The following is a 16,764-nucleotide window of genomic DNA, read 5'->3' as shown; positions in this document are numbered from 1 at the left end:
TACACACTTGCTGTTTCCTTTGCCTAGAACGGACAATGCATATTAGCTGCCTCTCGTCACGTAGGTCTCAGATCAAATGGTAATTCCACAGAGAAGTCATACCAAAGTGTCCTGCTCCATTAATCTGACTCAAATACTCTCTTGTCCAGCACTCCATTTTCCTGTTTTTTCTTTTCATTTTTTTATTATTTTGAGACAGGGTCTCACTCTGTCACCCAGGCTGGTATGCAGTGATGCAATCTCTGCTCACTGCAACCTTTGCCTTCTGGGTTCAAGCTATCCTTCCATCTCAGCCTCCCAAGTAGCTAAAACTAGAGACAAACACCACAATGCCTAGCTAATTTATATGTTTTTTTGTGGAGACGAGGTTTTGCCATATTGCCCAGGCTGATCTCAAACTCCTAGGCTCAAGCGATCCACCTGCCTCAGCCTCCCAAAGTGCTGGGATTACAGGCATGAGTCACTGTTTTACTTTCTTTTTAGCACTTACTAGTCCCTAAAATTACCCTTTTAATATTTGTTTGTGTTTGTTGCCTGTCTTTTCATGTTTGAACCTAAGCTCCATGACACTGAGGAATTTTGTCTCATACATATCAGCATCTCAAATGCCTAGAACAGTGCCTACATGAACAAATACGTGAGTTGTCACCCTGTGTGCTGTCTTAAAACAATTTGTGGTAGATACACATTTCCATGTACTTAATGGTAAATTGATTTCAGTGAAAATGGCTTAGAGGTAGAGGCTACAGAAATGTTTTTAAAAACTGAACAAATCATTAATTTAAATTTAGTTCTATCCAATGAGACCACAGGTTATAAAATATACCAATGAAAAAATCTCAGTTCTTATAACAACTCTGTGAAATAGATATACTATCATAATCTCCATTTTATGGATGGGGACACTGAAAGAAAAGGTTAGATAAAGACTTAAATAGGTTGATTTGGCTGAAGCTGCAAAGTTAGTAGGTGAGAATCAAAATCAGGCAGTTTAATTTCAGTCTATGGTTATACCCATTGTGCTGCATCACCTCATCTGCATTTAGCAGTGCAGAGTATATTCTCTCATTTACTTACCATGCAAATCTAGCATTATTATTTTACATATACTTTTACAACTAGTTTAGAATAAATTATAATGGACTTGGGGTTGAGTTCCAGGGTATATTATTAATCAATATAATCCTCAATCTAACTTCTTCATTCCTCAGTCCCCGAATATGTACAGTGAAGGCTTGGTTGAGTGTTATTAAAGATCAAATAATATTTTATTAATTGTTTTTAAGTTATGAGAGCCTGGGAATCATACTGCTGATAAATTTACCAAGAATGTATTTAGGGATATTTAATGTCTTACCTGGACTTTATTCATCTCCAGTTTGTTCTTCTCATTGGCACTCTGGTCTTGTTTGCTAGCTCCCTTTTTCTGAGGGCCTTTCCCAAAGAAGATGTAATTTACAAAGGCATACTCCAGCAGAGCCAGGAACACAAACACAAAGCAACCCATCAGATAAATATCAATCGCTTTGACATAAGGGATCTTTGGCAGGGTCTCCCTGAGGTGGGTACTGATGGTTGTCATTGTAAGCACTGTCGTGATTCCTGTGAAAGAGAAAGACAATGCTTAGTTGAGGGCGCCACTATTGAGTTCCTTTTCCAAGACTGAGAGGGCAGATGCCATTTCCTTATGGTGTCCCTGAGTGATCACAGTAGCATGATAAACCACTGGGCAAAAAGGGCAGATATTTTGAAAGACAAGGTATCAGCCTCCCTACATAGTCCATTAATGAATCGTAAAACAGAATGTGTAGTTAATGAAGGGTTGAAAACATTTTTTTTTTGTTTTTCATTAATTTTTATTTTTTATGGGAACATGGTAAGTATATTTATGGGCTATATAAGAAATTTTGATATAGGCATGCAATGCATAATAATCACATTATGGAAAATGGGGTATCCATTCCCTTCAAGCATTCATCCCTTGTGTTACAAACAATCCACTTATACTCTTTTAGTTATTTTTCTTTTCTTTTTTTTTTATTGCATTTTAGGTTTTGGGGTACATGTGAAGAAGATGCAAGATTGTTGCATAGGTACATACATCACAGTGTGATTTGCTGCCTTTCTCCCCTTCACCTATATCTGGCATTTCTCCCCATGCTCTCTCTCCCTACCTCCCCACCCCCCCGTCCCTCTCCCATTTTGGTGGCTCACGCCTGTAATCCTAGCACTTTGTGAGGCTGAGGTGGGTGGATCATCTGAGGTAAGGAGTTCAAGAAAACATTTTTTTTTTTAATTGCACAAAATAAAAAGAAAAGCAGATGGAAAAGCAGATCAAAATCCCATTGAAATCCTACTGTTGAATGTCTCTCACTTTGTTACGTGGCCACATCTTCCTTCTTCCTTTTCACAGCATCTCATTCATTGTGCTCCTAAATCTGTCTTTGTGACACTAATCCCTATAGCAGCTCTTCCAAATTGAAAGCTGGTGACTAGTTTGAGATCTACTTCCTTCCATGAATCTACAGGATACCCAAGTTCAGTATTGCATTTGAAAATAATTGTCATTCATAGCAAAACATTACCAAAAGAAGAAACATGAGAAGTTTCATAATTTGTGTCAAGTACTTGATATATGTATATTTTACATTTGTTCTAGTCTTGTTGCTTCATTATTTCAAATATTCTCTATTTTCTTGGTTCTAGAATCTAGGACAAATTAGTTCCCTGATGTCAGAAAACAACTTCTTAAAAATTGATCTTGGATTTGTTAAAGAATTTTAAGACTGTAAGCTCATAAAAGGCAGATTTTGTTTTATTTACTTTGTTAAATGTAGCATTCTTAATAGTATAATATCTGTGTGGCTGTATAGTCAACATTTTGTGTTGCTGATGGCGATGATGAAGTCATAATTGTGAAAAGCAAGAGTGAAAAAGAAGTTGGAATCTAGTGTAGACATTTGTGCTGCAATACTAATATTATACATTGGTATGGTGTTGTACAGTTTTAACACTTGCAGTTATAAATTATCCTTATGTGGCTGTCATAACAACCTGAAAATGATAGGGAGTATATATTATTCTGATTTTATAACTGGGTAAACAGAAATTCTGAGATTGGTTATTTTGTTTTAGATTACCCAGCTAGGGTCAAAAAAGCACAGTGATGTTCTACAATAACATTTAAAATAAGCAACGAGATGAAAAGGCAAAATCTAAAATTTGATAGCAACTCTTAAAGTCAGAAAGTGTGAAATGGATAGTAAAGACAAAGAAAAACTTCCAAAGGGAATGGAAGGTAGCAAACTGAAATGAAGGTAAAGAATAGTTTTGCATTCATTTGCTAATCGGATTATTCCAGACATATATTCCCAGTTTTGACTATTCAACTTTTAGAAGAGCAGGTAAAGTAGGAGGTCAGGACTACCCATACAAAAAATTAAAGTGGTTCAGATCAGTAATAAATTCTACTATGCTGGACTGACATAAAATGACAAAATGAGTGGCCTTTCTCACTTCTTTGAAAAAAACCTTTAAATTTCACCTAATATAACTCTAGCTAATGTGCTTCACAGAAATGAATGAGTCACTTACAAAATCACCAATTGCATTTCTTCTTCTCCTTGTTTTACATTTTTAAGTGAAAAGTGTTAGTAAATGAATGCCATTTTAAATTATTTGTGTTTTAAAATATCTCAGGTTTTACAGTCCAAAGAATAGCTTAAACAAGCACCTTTATATGCTGACATCTTTAATATCTCCAATCAAAATAGTGTTAGCTTTGAGGATAGAAGAGCAAAGAGAACCACAATTCATACATTTACTAGTTATTATTCTCTGCTGTGGACATCATCCACCGTCTTTTCTTAAGTGTAGCATATAGACATAACAACATTCATATTCAAGTAATATGTGCAGGTACATATGTATGATACTACTATTTGTTTGCCTTCTTTAATCTTAGACTGTTCAAAGATTGATAAGCAGCTGAAAACACATTCTAACCTTCCAAGGAATACTTAAAGTCTCAAATATAGCCTTTCAGTTTTCAGCAATTGCTTAGCCATGGCAGGATTAGTTCTAAATTTTGTTCCCCCAAGAAGGAAATCATTTTTATTCTGTCTTGAACTTAGATTATTAATATAGCTGATGAATTGTCTGTGCCTTATTCAAGTGTAATAAGCTCCATTTAAAGGAGACTCAGCTTGATATGATTTAATTTTAGTTAGTATTTAAAGGATAGTATTTCTCAGCAACTGACAGCTTGTTATTATTCACAAAGTTTAGCATTCCCTAAATTCATTTGAAAATAGTGCATTGTATATGTTCTTTACTTTTAAAAGCAGGGATTAAAGGGGAAGTCGTCCCAAAGTTAGCAAAAATTAGTGTATTGAGAATTTAAAAATTTATTCCATGAGACACTTAAGTAGTACTAGACATATTCCAAGATTTTTGTTTGTTTTGGTAAATTGCTAAAAAGACAGTACATTATAAAATAGTCATTGTAGATATGCCTACACTTAGATGTTTTATATTCAGGAACTCTTACGGTAATCTAATTCTTTGGCTTGCTGTAAGAAAGCCCTTGCCTATAATTCCTGATATTGGTTATTTGTTTGAAAGTAAAACCTGTTAGCTCTCTGCAGTGCTGGGAATACATTACCTAGTGCGACTCTGGCTGCAGATGCATCATAGTTGATCCAAAAAGACACCCAGGAGAGAATTGTAATCAGTGTAGAAGGCATGTAGGTTTGCAAAATGAAGTAACCAATGTTTCTCTTTAGGCGAAAACTTAGCGACAGTCGTGGATATGCTCCTGAGTTGAAAAACAAAAGACGAGTAATCAGACCATCATTTGGTTGGAATGATCTTCTTCCTTTCACAGCAACCCTAGTACATTTTGGGGGAAACATCCTCACCTGTTGTGAACTCCACCTTTTTAGACACCATCTTGTAGTCAACAATAGAAAACTGAGGAAGCTCAATTTTATTAACACCAGTTACTGCCCCCTCTCCTCCATTCCAGTAAAACTCAATGTCATCAGTGGTATAGCCATCTGAAACCAAGAAACACAGCATGATTAAATACAGTTCAGGAAATCATTTTGAAGACCACCTGGGAGCTAGAGGAAAAATTCCCAGCAAAAGAGTGGTAAGGTGGCATTGCTTTAAATTAGGGTGGTATGCAGGTCTCATGTGGAGTGCTTGTCTGATGATTTGGTAGTAGCTGCATTGAGAAGATGGATGCATCTGATTTTAGTGGACATAAGCTCTGGATCATTTAGTGATATCTGATGTCGCTGCTGCAAATTATTCTTATGGTATCTACTAACGTGGATTCCTTGGCTAAATTGGAGGATGGCTGAATTCTAGGTGCCTGGACATGGCTTTGGCTATGTGCTATTTGACAACAACAATAACACAACAAGTAATAATAATTGAGCACATATTTGTTAAGAAGATAACAGAAAGTGTAAAGAAATAAAGTGTAATGAAAGATCAAGTTTATATATAGGCATTACATGATTAAAACATTTAAAAAAATCTCTTTCTTTTAGAAAATTTGGCAAGCTTCTATTCATATCCTTTGATTATAGTAATATTATTATAAATATATGGGTAAAAGTCTTAGGACTATATAAATTCTTGATAATGCTTTTTATATCTTCGTACTTATGAGAATGAGCTTTAGTTAATTTAGGGGAGTGTTTAGGGAACTGTAGATTGTAATAGAAAGCTCTGGTGTCAGGTCTTGAGTTTGAAGGCCCTGTGTTGATGGTCTCATCTCTTTCTCTTTCCACTCTGCTCCTACCTGGCAGTGGTCTAGCTGGTGGTCTTATCATTATATGTAAGAGTAACTTGCATAAAAGGAATGCATGGATATATTTAAAAATCTAAAAATAATTTAAGACATACTTTAAGACCACATTTTTTTCTTTCTACAAGCTATAGACAAAGAAGATCTTTCCAAATTCATTTTCTATTTATGTTCGCCTCAAATAAAAATTCATAAAATCTTTTTTCCATTAGAATTGCTAGGGCTAGTGTTTCAAAGGTAACTGTATAAAGCTCTTTGTAGTGGACATCATGCTGACCTACTTCTGATTAAAGCAAGTCATACCTTTTCAAGAGATAAAAAGTAATATATTTGATATTTAGAAGTTTAATGCCAGGTGCCAAAGGGTCAACTTGTCCTTGCAAGAATGTAAGACATTTTAAGCTATTCTTCCCCACTCCCCTTTCAAAAAGGAAAACAAAGCTGTCTTAACTTTACTGCTTTAAACTTTTCTAACTTCTCTTCGAAAGTTCTTTTTTGAATTCTTATTTCTGAACCCATTAAACTCACAACTGTTTTATATTTGTTACCATTTGATGCTCTATGAGGTTATTGTTTATTGTAATATGCTTCAGTTTATTTTATTTCTCTTTCAATCCTCTCCTTCTAGGTCTAGGAAGTTGTCCTCTTTCTAAAGGGCAATCTTCCATATCCAGTAAGCCATTCTACAATGACCCAAGTGTAGACAAAGAAATAGAATACACTTACTTCCAGATATAATCACCAGTGTCTGAAAGATGGATACTTTCTTTTCTATTGGACTTAGAATAACCTACATGGAACTAAGTGACATATTGGGGATTTAAACCAAGTTTGGGTATGATTCTGTAATACTGATTCTAAACATCTCTTTGAGAAATTGATAAAAACCTGCCAATAAAATCCAGAGAAAAATATAGATGGAGATAGATAGATAGATAGATAGAAATCAATGACAATTTCAGGAGATCGTGGATCTCACTCATAGATTCTAGAATACTAGAATATGAAACTCCTTTCTAAATTGAAATGGTTAGTGGCAATATGACAGCTAAGGTTCAAGCAAGATTCCTTCCTTTCCAATTTCAATTCAACCATGGGTTACCTCTCCTAAGCCCAGCAGGAAGTAGTATCTGGGGAATGTGAGTTCTCAGCCCTGTCTGGATGCAGTGGACAATGGCATCATGAGATTTTTCCCCCCTTAGCTGCTAGAGAGAACCTAGGGGCTGGTGGCATGGAGTCCTTGGGTGGAGATTAGAACACTGAGATAAAAGAAGATAGCTGGGTGCAGTGGCTCTTGGGCTTACTAAAGAAGGAAGGCTTTTACCACCTGTGTGACTGGAGGAACTTCTGTCATTTCGGTGCTTTAAGGGGATGTGGGGAAGTTAAAAAGGTGGGCTGGGAAATCACCATACTGTTTTCCATAGATGTTGTGCTAATTTACATTCCCACCAACAGAGCATAAACATTTTCTTTTCACAACTTCTATTGTTTTTTGACTTTTTAAAAATACAATTCGATTTAGCAATCCCACTACTGGGTATCTACTCAAAGGAAAAGAAGTCACTATATAAGAAAGACTGCATGCATACATTTATCACAACACAATTTACAATTGCAAATACATGGAGCCAACCTAAGTGTCCACCAACCGATGAGTGTATAAGAAAAACGTGGTATATATACACCGTGGAATACTACTCAACCATAAACAAGAACAAAATAATGTCTTTTGCAGCAACTTGGATGGAGCTGGAGGCCGTTATCCTATATGAAGTAACTCAGGAGCAGAAAACCAAATATTGCATGTTCTCATTTATAAGTGAGAGCTAAGCGATGGGTAGGCAAAGGCATAGAGAGTGGTATAAGGAATGTTTGAGACTCCAAAGTGGGAGGCTGGGAGGGGTGTAAGGGATTAAAAAAATCACTATTTGGGTAATGGATACACCAATAACCCAGACTTCACCACCATATAATTCATCCATGTAAATAAAAACCCCTAAATCTATTGAAAAAAAAAAAAAAAAGAAGAAGAAAAAGAAGGTTGGGTAACTGAAAGAGAAAGAGAAAGAGAGAAAGAGAGAGAGAGACGCTACCCCCTGGTGCATCAGCAGGGGATGACAACTTCTGCCTGGAGCTCACCATGCCTTCCATCTAGAACTTTGTTTTCTTTTAAGGTGACCTGGCAGCTGGGCCCAAACCCCAAAGAATATGTGAGAAAAAATAACAATGCATGCAAGAAACCCACTAGCCTCCGAGAAGGAAAACAAGCAGAACAACTAGATTAGGTGTTATCTAGTGAAAAGGACTGGGGAGGAAGCAAATAATAGCTTAAACTCTTCTTTCCTCACTCTTGGTAAAAATACAGGAACTCTTACAGATATCTAATTAGACCACAAACAACTTTTTATTCTAAAACACAATGTTTTTTTTTAAATTTTTTAAAAATGTTTTTACAGCACTTTATTATTATCCATAATTATCGTATATATCTATTTACATATCTATTTTCTTTTATATTAAGTTCTGGGGTTAATATACAAACTGTCTTAGATAAATTGAAGAGAAAATGGCCACTGACGAGGCCAAAATTTGTGGCTTGGAAGACAATTTTTTAGATATTTGGAAAGCATGAAGAAACTATAAAAGCTTTGAAGGACTCATCTAGGAGAGCTAATATATGAATAGTAGGCATTTCTGAAAGAAGAGGGTTATATAGAGGAGGAGCCATAATAAACAAAAAGAAGACACAAATTCCCCAGAGCTTACTAAAGAAGTCATTTTGCAGATTGGCAAGCTCATTATATCAGGTCATCCCAATATCATTCCTAAATTCCAAGGGTGTAATATCAGTCTTACAATCTTCCAGACAGAAAGTACAAGGTGTTTTCAAAGGAAAAAGTATTGAATTTCTCATACACAATGTGGAAAGAAAAGATTATAGAATGACATCCACAGAACATCTAGAATATAGGCTTAAAGGACAGCAACTCTGAGACCCAAAAGTACTACTCTCTGCCAAAATACCACTTCTTTCCAGAGAAGATATATAAAGATACAGAGGAAATACCATCTAGATACCTGCTTGAGGAAACTCTTCTACAGAAGACTAATCAAACAGATGAATCAGGACAGATAAGGAAATCCACCTTAGAAACAGAAGAACTGTAAAGAATCATGACTACTTTTCTCAATTACATGCAAATCAATTTGAAAATGTGGATGAAATGGATAATTTTCTCAGAAGAAAGCATTTTTAAAGCCTAAATCAGGAGGAACAGAAAATCAAAACAGCTTGATTTCATCCCTACAAACAAACAAATATTTAAGAACTGATAATTCTATTGCTACTTAAACAGTTTCAAAGCATGGGCTAAGAATGAAAATTTCTGAATTATTTTCATAAAGTAAGCATAACATATTAGCAAATAAAATCCAGCAGTACTTGAAATAATAAAGCATAATCAATATGGTTTGTTCTAAGTTTCAAATTGGAAAATCTAGTGATATACTTAATTATAATAACAAATCTAAGGAGATAGAAACCCGTGTGTTTATTTATACAGATACCAAAATGGCATTTGATAACTTTCGACACCAGTTCTATCTTTTAACAAAGAAATATTATTCAATAAATATGAGAAGGTATTTCCTTAACATGGTAAGATATATCTTTCTTGATCCCAGTGCCAGCATCATGTTTAGTGTGGAAACAGAAAAACATTCCTGTAAAAGGTAAGAAGAAGATGAGAATGTCTACTACCATTGTTATTGTTTAACATTGTTCTGCAAATACTAACCAAGACATTAGACAACAGAAAGAAAGTTGAGGTACAGAGTTGGAAAGCTGCTGGTTAAACTATCAGGATTTGCAAATTAGGCAATTGCGTATTCAGTAAACTCCAAAGAATTAACTGAAGAACTATTACAAACAGTAGGAATGTGGTAGGTAATGGGGTATAAATTACTAAACAGAAACTGATAACTTTAATATGTAAAACAATATCTTATAACATGTAATAGATGAAAAGGCCCACTTAATAATACAGACAAAGTTATCCAGTAAAAAAACTTGGTCAGAAATATGCAAAACACATATGAAGCAACATTTAAAATACATTTTGAAGGGCACAAAAGAAGTCTTGAACAAATAAAAGGCATAGCATATTTTTGAATAGGAAAACTCAACATCCTAAGTTGCACAATTTAATGTGATTGCCTCATAATATGGATAGGATTTTTGTTTTGGGAAGTAAATGACTCGAAAGCTAAAATAAACTCAAGAAAACTCTAAAAAAATAGTAGAAATAAGCCAGGTGTGGTGGGTTATGCCTGTAATCCTGGCACTTTGGGAGGTTGAGATGGGCAGATCACTTGAGGTCAGGAGTTCAAAACCAGCCTGGCCAACATGGTGAAACCCCTTCTCAACTAAAGATACAAAAAATTAGCTGTGCAGGTGGCAGGCCCCTGTAATCCCAGCTACTCAGGAGGCTGAGGGAGGAAACAGAGGCTGAACCCGGGAAGCAGAGGTTGCAGTAAGCCCAGATTGCACCACTGCACTCCAGCCTGGGCAACAGAGTGAGACTCTGTGCCCACACCCCCAAAATAGTAGAAATAAGGGGCAACTAGCCCTACCAGGTAGTAAAATATTATACAACCTCATTAATTGCAAGAGTGTGATCTCAGTGCCAGAAATGAAAGAAAGATCGATGGCTCACAATAGAAAATTCAGTAGTAGTGCCAAATACATATGAAAATTTTAAATATAATAAAAGTGGTACCTCAAATAATTGGGAAAAAGATAGTTTAAGAAATCATGTTGGCCAAGGAGTTATTTGAAAAATCAGTTTGAACCCCTGTTTCATGCCATAAACTATTGTAAATCTCAAATAAATTATAGATTTATCTAGAAAATATGACTATATTTATAATGCAAAAAATGGGAGAATTCTTTTGTACTACTGGCATGGATGAGGGCTTCCTAACTCTAACAAATAATTCACAAACCATAAAAAAATTAACACATTCAGCTACATTAAAAAAGTATGGCAACAAAAATCTATAAACAGAATCAAAAGTAAGTAAGAGACAAAAATAATTGCAGTTCATAATTAAGACAAGGGTTGTTATTAATATATAAAAAGCTTCTACAAACAACAAAAAAGAAAATGACAAATAAACCTAATAAGAATACAGTAAAAGGATATGAATGGAGAGTTCGTTGAAAAAGTAAAATTGCCCCAACTCAATTGTAATCAGAGAAATGGAAATTAAAATTAAAACTCTATCAAGATACCCCTTTTTACCTTATAGCTTGGAAAAAATCCACAAAGCAATAACATATTTTGCTGAGCATGTGGGGATGCAGCTACTCTCATGTTGCTGATGAGGATATACTTTGTATATCCAAATACATAACCCAAATGGAATGCAGTTTGCTTCAGCTATCAAAAATATAAAAGTATACATCCTTTCACCAAGCAACTCCTATTTTAAGAAATCATGGCTGTGGAATTACTGGAAAAAGTAGTTTGGACCACTCTTTGATGCCATGAACTATTGTAAATCTTAAATAAATTATAGATCTATCTAGAAAATATAACTATAAAAATTTCTAGAAATTAACAAAGTAAATTTCTGCAAATCTCCTTCTAGAAATTTGTTTTATAGACTGAATTGCACAATTGTGAAGAATTTGCTTACAGGATTGTTTATTAAAATACTGTTGTAATAGCAAAATATTTGAAAAAACATAAATGTCCCCTGAGATAGTTTGGCTCTGTGTCCCCACCCAAATCTCATCTTGAATTATACTCTCATAATTCCTTCATGTTGTGGGAAGGATCTTGTGGGAGATAATTGAATAGGGGGGTTTCCCTCATACTGTTCTTTTGATAGTGAATAAGTATCATGAGATCTGATGGTTTAATAAGGGGAAACTCATTTCCCTTGGCTCTCATTCTCTCTATCTTTGCCTGCTGCCATCTATGTAAGATGTGACTTGTTCCTCCTTGCCTTTTGCCATGGTGGTGAAGATTTCCTGGCCATGTGGAACTGTAAGTCCAATTAAACCTCTTTCTTTTGTAAATTTCCTGGTATTGGGTATGTCTTTATCAGTAGCGTGAAAATGGACTAATACATACTTTAATAGAAGAGTGGTTAACTAAATTATAAATTATAGCACATCAATGCACTATTATAATGCCATAAAGAAGAACAAAGAAGTTCTTACATACAATATTAAAAAAACTCTCAAATATTTGTTTTTAATTGAAAAAAAGTCAAAGCTCAGAACAATAATTTTGCAACATGCTAATATGTGAGGAAAAAATATGGGAAAAACAAAAACATATTTGCATATACTTGTATGAATACGAGAAAGTCTGGAGGGACAGACAACAACATAATAACAATTTCCTTTGTGGTGCGGTGGCACTAGGAAGATGGATGATAAGGATGAAAGGGAAATTTTCATGCTAAACTTTTAATATATTTTGAGTTTTAAATCATGTGAGTAAATTAACAAAAAATTAAATTACAAAGAAGGAAGTCCTAGCATCCTATGTATTTTCTACATGTGGGCAATGAGATTTCACATACACACCTCCAGAAGATCTAGAAAGGAGTTTATTAAGAAAAAAAAAAATTACAAGCAGGGGGTGGTATGATTTGGCTCTGTGTCTCCACCCAAATCCCATCTCTAATTGTAATCCCCACATGTGGGAGGAGGGGCGTGGTGGGAGGTGATTGGGTCACGGGAGTGGATTTTTCCCTTGCTATTCTCCTGTTAGTGAGTTTAAATGGGATCTGATGTTTTAAAAGTATATGTGTGGCACTTCTCCCTTTGCTCTCTCTCTTGCTTTCTCCTGCTGCACCATGGTAAGACGTGTTTTCTTACCCTTCACCTTCTACCATGATTGTAAGTTTCCTGAGGCCACCAGCCTCTGTATAGCCTATGGAACTGTGAGTCAATTAAACCTCTTTTCTTCATAAATTATCTAGTCTCAGGTAGTTCTTTATAGCAGTGTGAGAACAAACTAATACAGGGAGGTAATGGATCACCAATTATTTTCCAAATTCTCATTATTCCATGGCTTAGGCTCATCAGGTAGCCTGGGTACACTGTGGCCCATATTCTAGTAGAAAGGAATCCTGCCTTGCAACACTGTACATTTTACATTTTTATTGTGTGGGGTAACCTTAGGAACTCAGCGGCTTGGACCAGCTTCTGTGTCTGTCAAGTTAACTCAGATCTGCTGAGTCTGCTCACTTCCAGGGAGGAGGAAATGAGCTGCCAGCACCACCTGGACCTGTCTCTCCTCAGAGACATAAAATTGCTTTTCTATCAAGTAACACAAAAATCAGATAAAGAATTCACGATGCCCATGAGATAAAAACAAACCAATTGGCTTGGAAGAAGGGGAAGTGCTGATGCCAAGACTGAGAGAAATTTCTCCCATGGACTTTTTCTTTTTTTTTTAAATGTGATGAAAAATGCCTCAGCAAAGTCCATTCAGGAAGATGGTGCGAAAGGTGAATTTTTTCAGAAAAATAGATGGAATCAAAAGAAGTGCAATTTATTTTTAAAAAATCCTTTAAGGAGCCCAGACAATACAGTCCAAATTTAAAGCTCTCTTCTTGTCTGACTCATCTAGGCATGGATTTTAGTAGTGTATCTAATATCCTTTGCTCACCTTTATATGGGGCTGGGGTGGTCTTTCATTTGGTAAGGTTCTTGTTAAATGTCTCACATTTCACAAATGAATAACCTATTCTGAGCTAGATTATACAGGGTTTTGCTTTGAGTTAGCAACATAGAATAATTATACTGAATATCTGCTAAGGAGGGAGTTGTAAACCAGTATCACCAGTATCTAGAGACTCTGTGGAGAGAAATACTATTTATAGATCAAAGCCTGAATAGGAACCTTTGCTCTTGTCCCAATTAAAGGCTGGATTTGCCTACAGCTTTTGAATTCATTATGCCTGTCATTAGTTTGTGATCCTGGGTGACCCATTTTCAGGAAGGCAGTAAAAAACAGGGCTGATAGAACACAGCTTTCACATTAGCTTCAGACTTGCCCATCAGTGAAAGTAAGCTGGTGTGCTTACTTTCCCTTCCTGAGTGCTCTAACATGAGGCTTTTGCTGACTCTTCTCTGCCACAGACAACGTCTCTGGATTCAGTCTCTTATCTTTCTAGATATTCATCAGGATCCCTGATGAAGCACAGAACAATACTTTGTTCTTAGGGGTGGCATCAAACATACCTAATTCTCTAAACTGGCAAGCAAATCAATGGCAAATATACTAGACATTGCAATACACCTATTTGTAGTGCCTACTATGTATCAAACACTAACCTAGGCATGAAGGATATACAGGTGGTTAGACGGGGCCTTACTCTTCAGAATCTCATGGTCTAATGGCAGTCTGAGCAAACTATTGACCCAAAGGAGCAAACTTCTCAAAGGATTTGGCCAGATGCATAATGGCCTGACCAGCAGAAGGAGTAACATGTAGGGTAAATACTACATAAAGGGAATGACGTAAAGGTTGGATAATGTCAATGGGAAATTATAATTTAATTCATGAAATTTACCCAATAAGCAACTCAATTTTAGCAAGAAAACAAACTTTGGCAAAGTTGAATCCATACAGACACTACGAAATCCTCAATAATTTCAGTATGCAAAGGAAAACCTGGGCCAAGAAGAGTAAAGTAATTAGGTAGCCAGGATTGAGTGTAGGGAGAGCTGTAGGTAGACTCCTATGGCAACTACTCACAGATTTTCCTGCTCTTAATTAACTTTTACAAACTCCACTATACACATGCCTCGAAGAAAGCACAGAACCATGTTGAATTTTACCTGGCTTATCTGTCTTTCCCCCACTAGGATCTGAGCTTCTTGAGGTCAAGGACTGATTCTCATCATTTCTGCTTGCAATCGAAAGACTGAAGTAGTAGATTCTAGGTTAAGCCACTAGCAGTGACTCCCAGAACCACAGTGCAGATTGGCCCTTCAAAGGGACTGATCATCACAATCAGAAAGCTGGTAATCAGGTAGCTACAGCAACCACATTGACTCCAGGACCACAGAAAGCTAAAATTAGAATTCTTGGTTCCAGAGCCATCTATGAGGTATGATTTTGCACAGACAAAATGGATGCTTCAAACACGCCCTCTGACATGATTTGACTCTTTCTATCCAGGAAACTAAATTATAGCTACAACTTCAGTTTCAAGAGAATCTGGGAAATGCAGTTAGCTTTCTCAAAAGAGGTTAGCATACATGCTAAACTATCTATATATCTACAACAGACACTGGCTTGATATACCTTCTTTCTCTTCTAGGGAAGAACTATTTGGTTCAGTATTGTGATTGCCAGAGCTTTTCATTAAAACCTCTATTGTAACCCATGCCAGTCATTCACTTGATATTTCTATGTTGCATAGCCCACTTTCTATGCTCTACTCTGTGCTGCTGGGGCTGGGCTTCCTGCCTCTCTGGCTTCATGTTAGATGCTTCCGCTAGGAAGAACTAGCTGAAGATTAGAAGGTGGAAGGGAGAAAGAAGCTTCCTGCTCCTGGCTCTTGCAGTGTGGTAGTGCCTCAGTTTCTGGCAACTGCTGCCAGAGCAATTGAAGAAGTCTCCTCTCTTTTGGCACTGCCACAAAAAACTAGGACAATGTCTCTCATAGGATCACATCCGATTCAAACTTGTGCTCCACTGCAGGGGTGTTAGCAGCCTCTGACGTCTTGCTTCTTTAGCACTCTTCTTCTCCCTTCTGCTTTTTTAGCCCTTCCAATCTTTGTAACAAAGTCTCGGTTAAATTTCATTTTTAAAAAACCTTGAGTGGTTTCTGCTTCCCAGATACGATCCAGTCAGTTATACAGTACTGAACATATGATGCAGAATATTTCAACTGTTTCTATAGCTTTGTGTTTATCTCTACTCTTTGTCTTCTTTATTACTCATTATAAGCTCTTTGAAAAAAAAAGGGCCTTCTTTCATTCATTTAAAAAAAATCCCTGACGCCTAGAACAGATTCTGTTTATAGCAAAGGTTCAATACATATTTTTGAATAAATAAGCTAATACTGTCTGCTGCTTAGAGTTTTGAGTTTATGTTCCCAAACTGATAACCTGACAGAGGGACCTATCTGGTACATTCATAAGCCCAATTCCCTGATGAAGACAATTCTTTTCACAGGGGCTTTACAGGTAAGTCTGGACACCAAGGAAATGGAAAAAGCTGCGTATTAATTTTTGGCTTACTGAGTTAACTAAGGTGACAGAAGTGATGGATTACAACCTCAAGCTGTTCTTTGAATTATAAGATCCTAGGTGAGAAACATGTAAGCACCAGTTAGTTGAGTGTCAATGATGGTTTGCTGTTTGGGGTTGAGGTGGGGAGAAGGGTGAGTCACGAGAGCATGTCACATTATCTCCCACTTCTGAAGAACAGCAGAGCACATCAACACTACACAAAATAAAAAAGCTGGACTATGAATGCTGATCAATGCAAATTTTAATAGTATTCAACAAGTTATACAGTCAGGGCTCTGGGTCTTTATTTCCAAGCTCGCATGTACTTTGTTTAACTAAAACCAATCAGACTTAGTGTTCAAGGCACTGAGATAATTACAGATGATTTGGGGGATGAGGGGAAAGAATGCCTACTTCTTTTCATTTCTTTTCTTCGAGATGGAGTCTTGCGTCTCCCAGGCTGGAGGGCAGTGGCGTGATCTCAGCTCACTGCAACCTCTGCCTCCCAGGTTCAAGTGATTCTCCAGCCTCAGTCTCCTGAGTAGCTGGGATTACAAGAACGTGCCATCATGCCTGGGTAATTTTTGTATTCTTAATAGAGATGGGGTTTCTCCATGTTGGCCAGGCTGGTATCAAACTCCTGACCTCGTGATCTGCCCTCCACAGCCTCCCAAAGTGCT

The 16,764-nt window shown here is 36.4% G+C and overlaps 1 protein-coding gene across 4 annotated transcripts in view; it reads right to left on the bottom strand.

Annotated features, from left to right (window-relative positions):
• The window catches only part of GABRB1 (gamma-aminobutyric acid type A receptor subunit beta1), a 439,527-nt gene that overhangs the window by 22,224 nt on the left and 400,539 nt on the right, over positions 1–16,764 (bottom strand). For all 4 annotated transcript variants that reach the window (XM_032274094.1, XM_032274096.1, XM_032274095.1 and 1 more), the window contains 3 exons: positions 4,920–5,057; positions 4,664–4,816; positions 1,358–1,602 (listed from right to left, as the gene is read on the bottom strand). In XM_032274094.1, the coding sequence (XP_032129985.1) occupies positions 1,358–1,602; positions 4,664–4,816; positions 4,920–5,057 (536 nt within the window). The remainder of the gene's footprint in view (positions 1–1,357; positions 1,603–4,663; positions 4,817–4,919; positions 5,058–16,764) is intronic.

The sequence above is a fragment of the Sapajus apella genome, unplaced genomic scaffold (assembly GCF_009761245.1).
Source record: "Sapajus apella isolate SASKATOON/1434 unplaced genomic scaffold, GSC_monkey_1.0 scaffold5, whole genome shotgun sequence".
Classification (NCBI taxonomy): domain Eukaryota; kingdom Metazoa; phylum Chordata; class Mammalia; order Primates; family Cebidae; genus Sapajus; species Sapajus apella.
The sequence above is the reverse complement of the archived record's forward strand: the minus strand, read 5'-3'. Positions and strand labels throughout refer to the sequence as shown.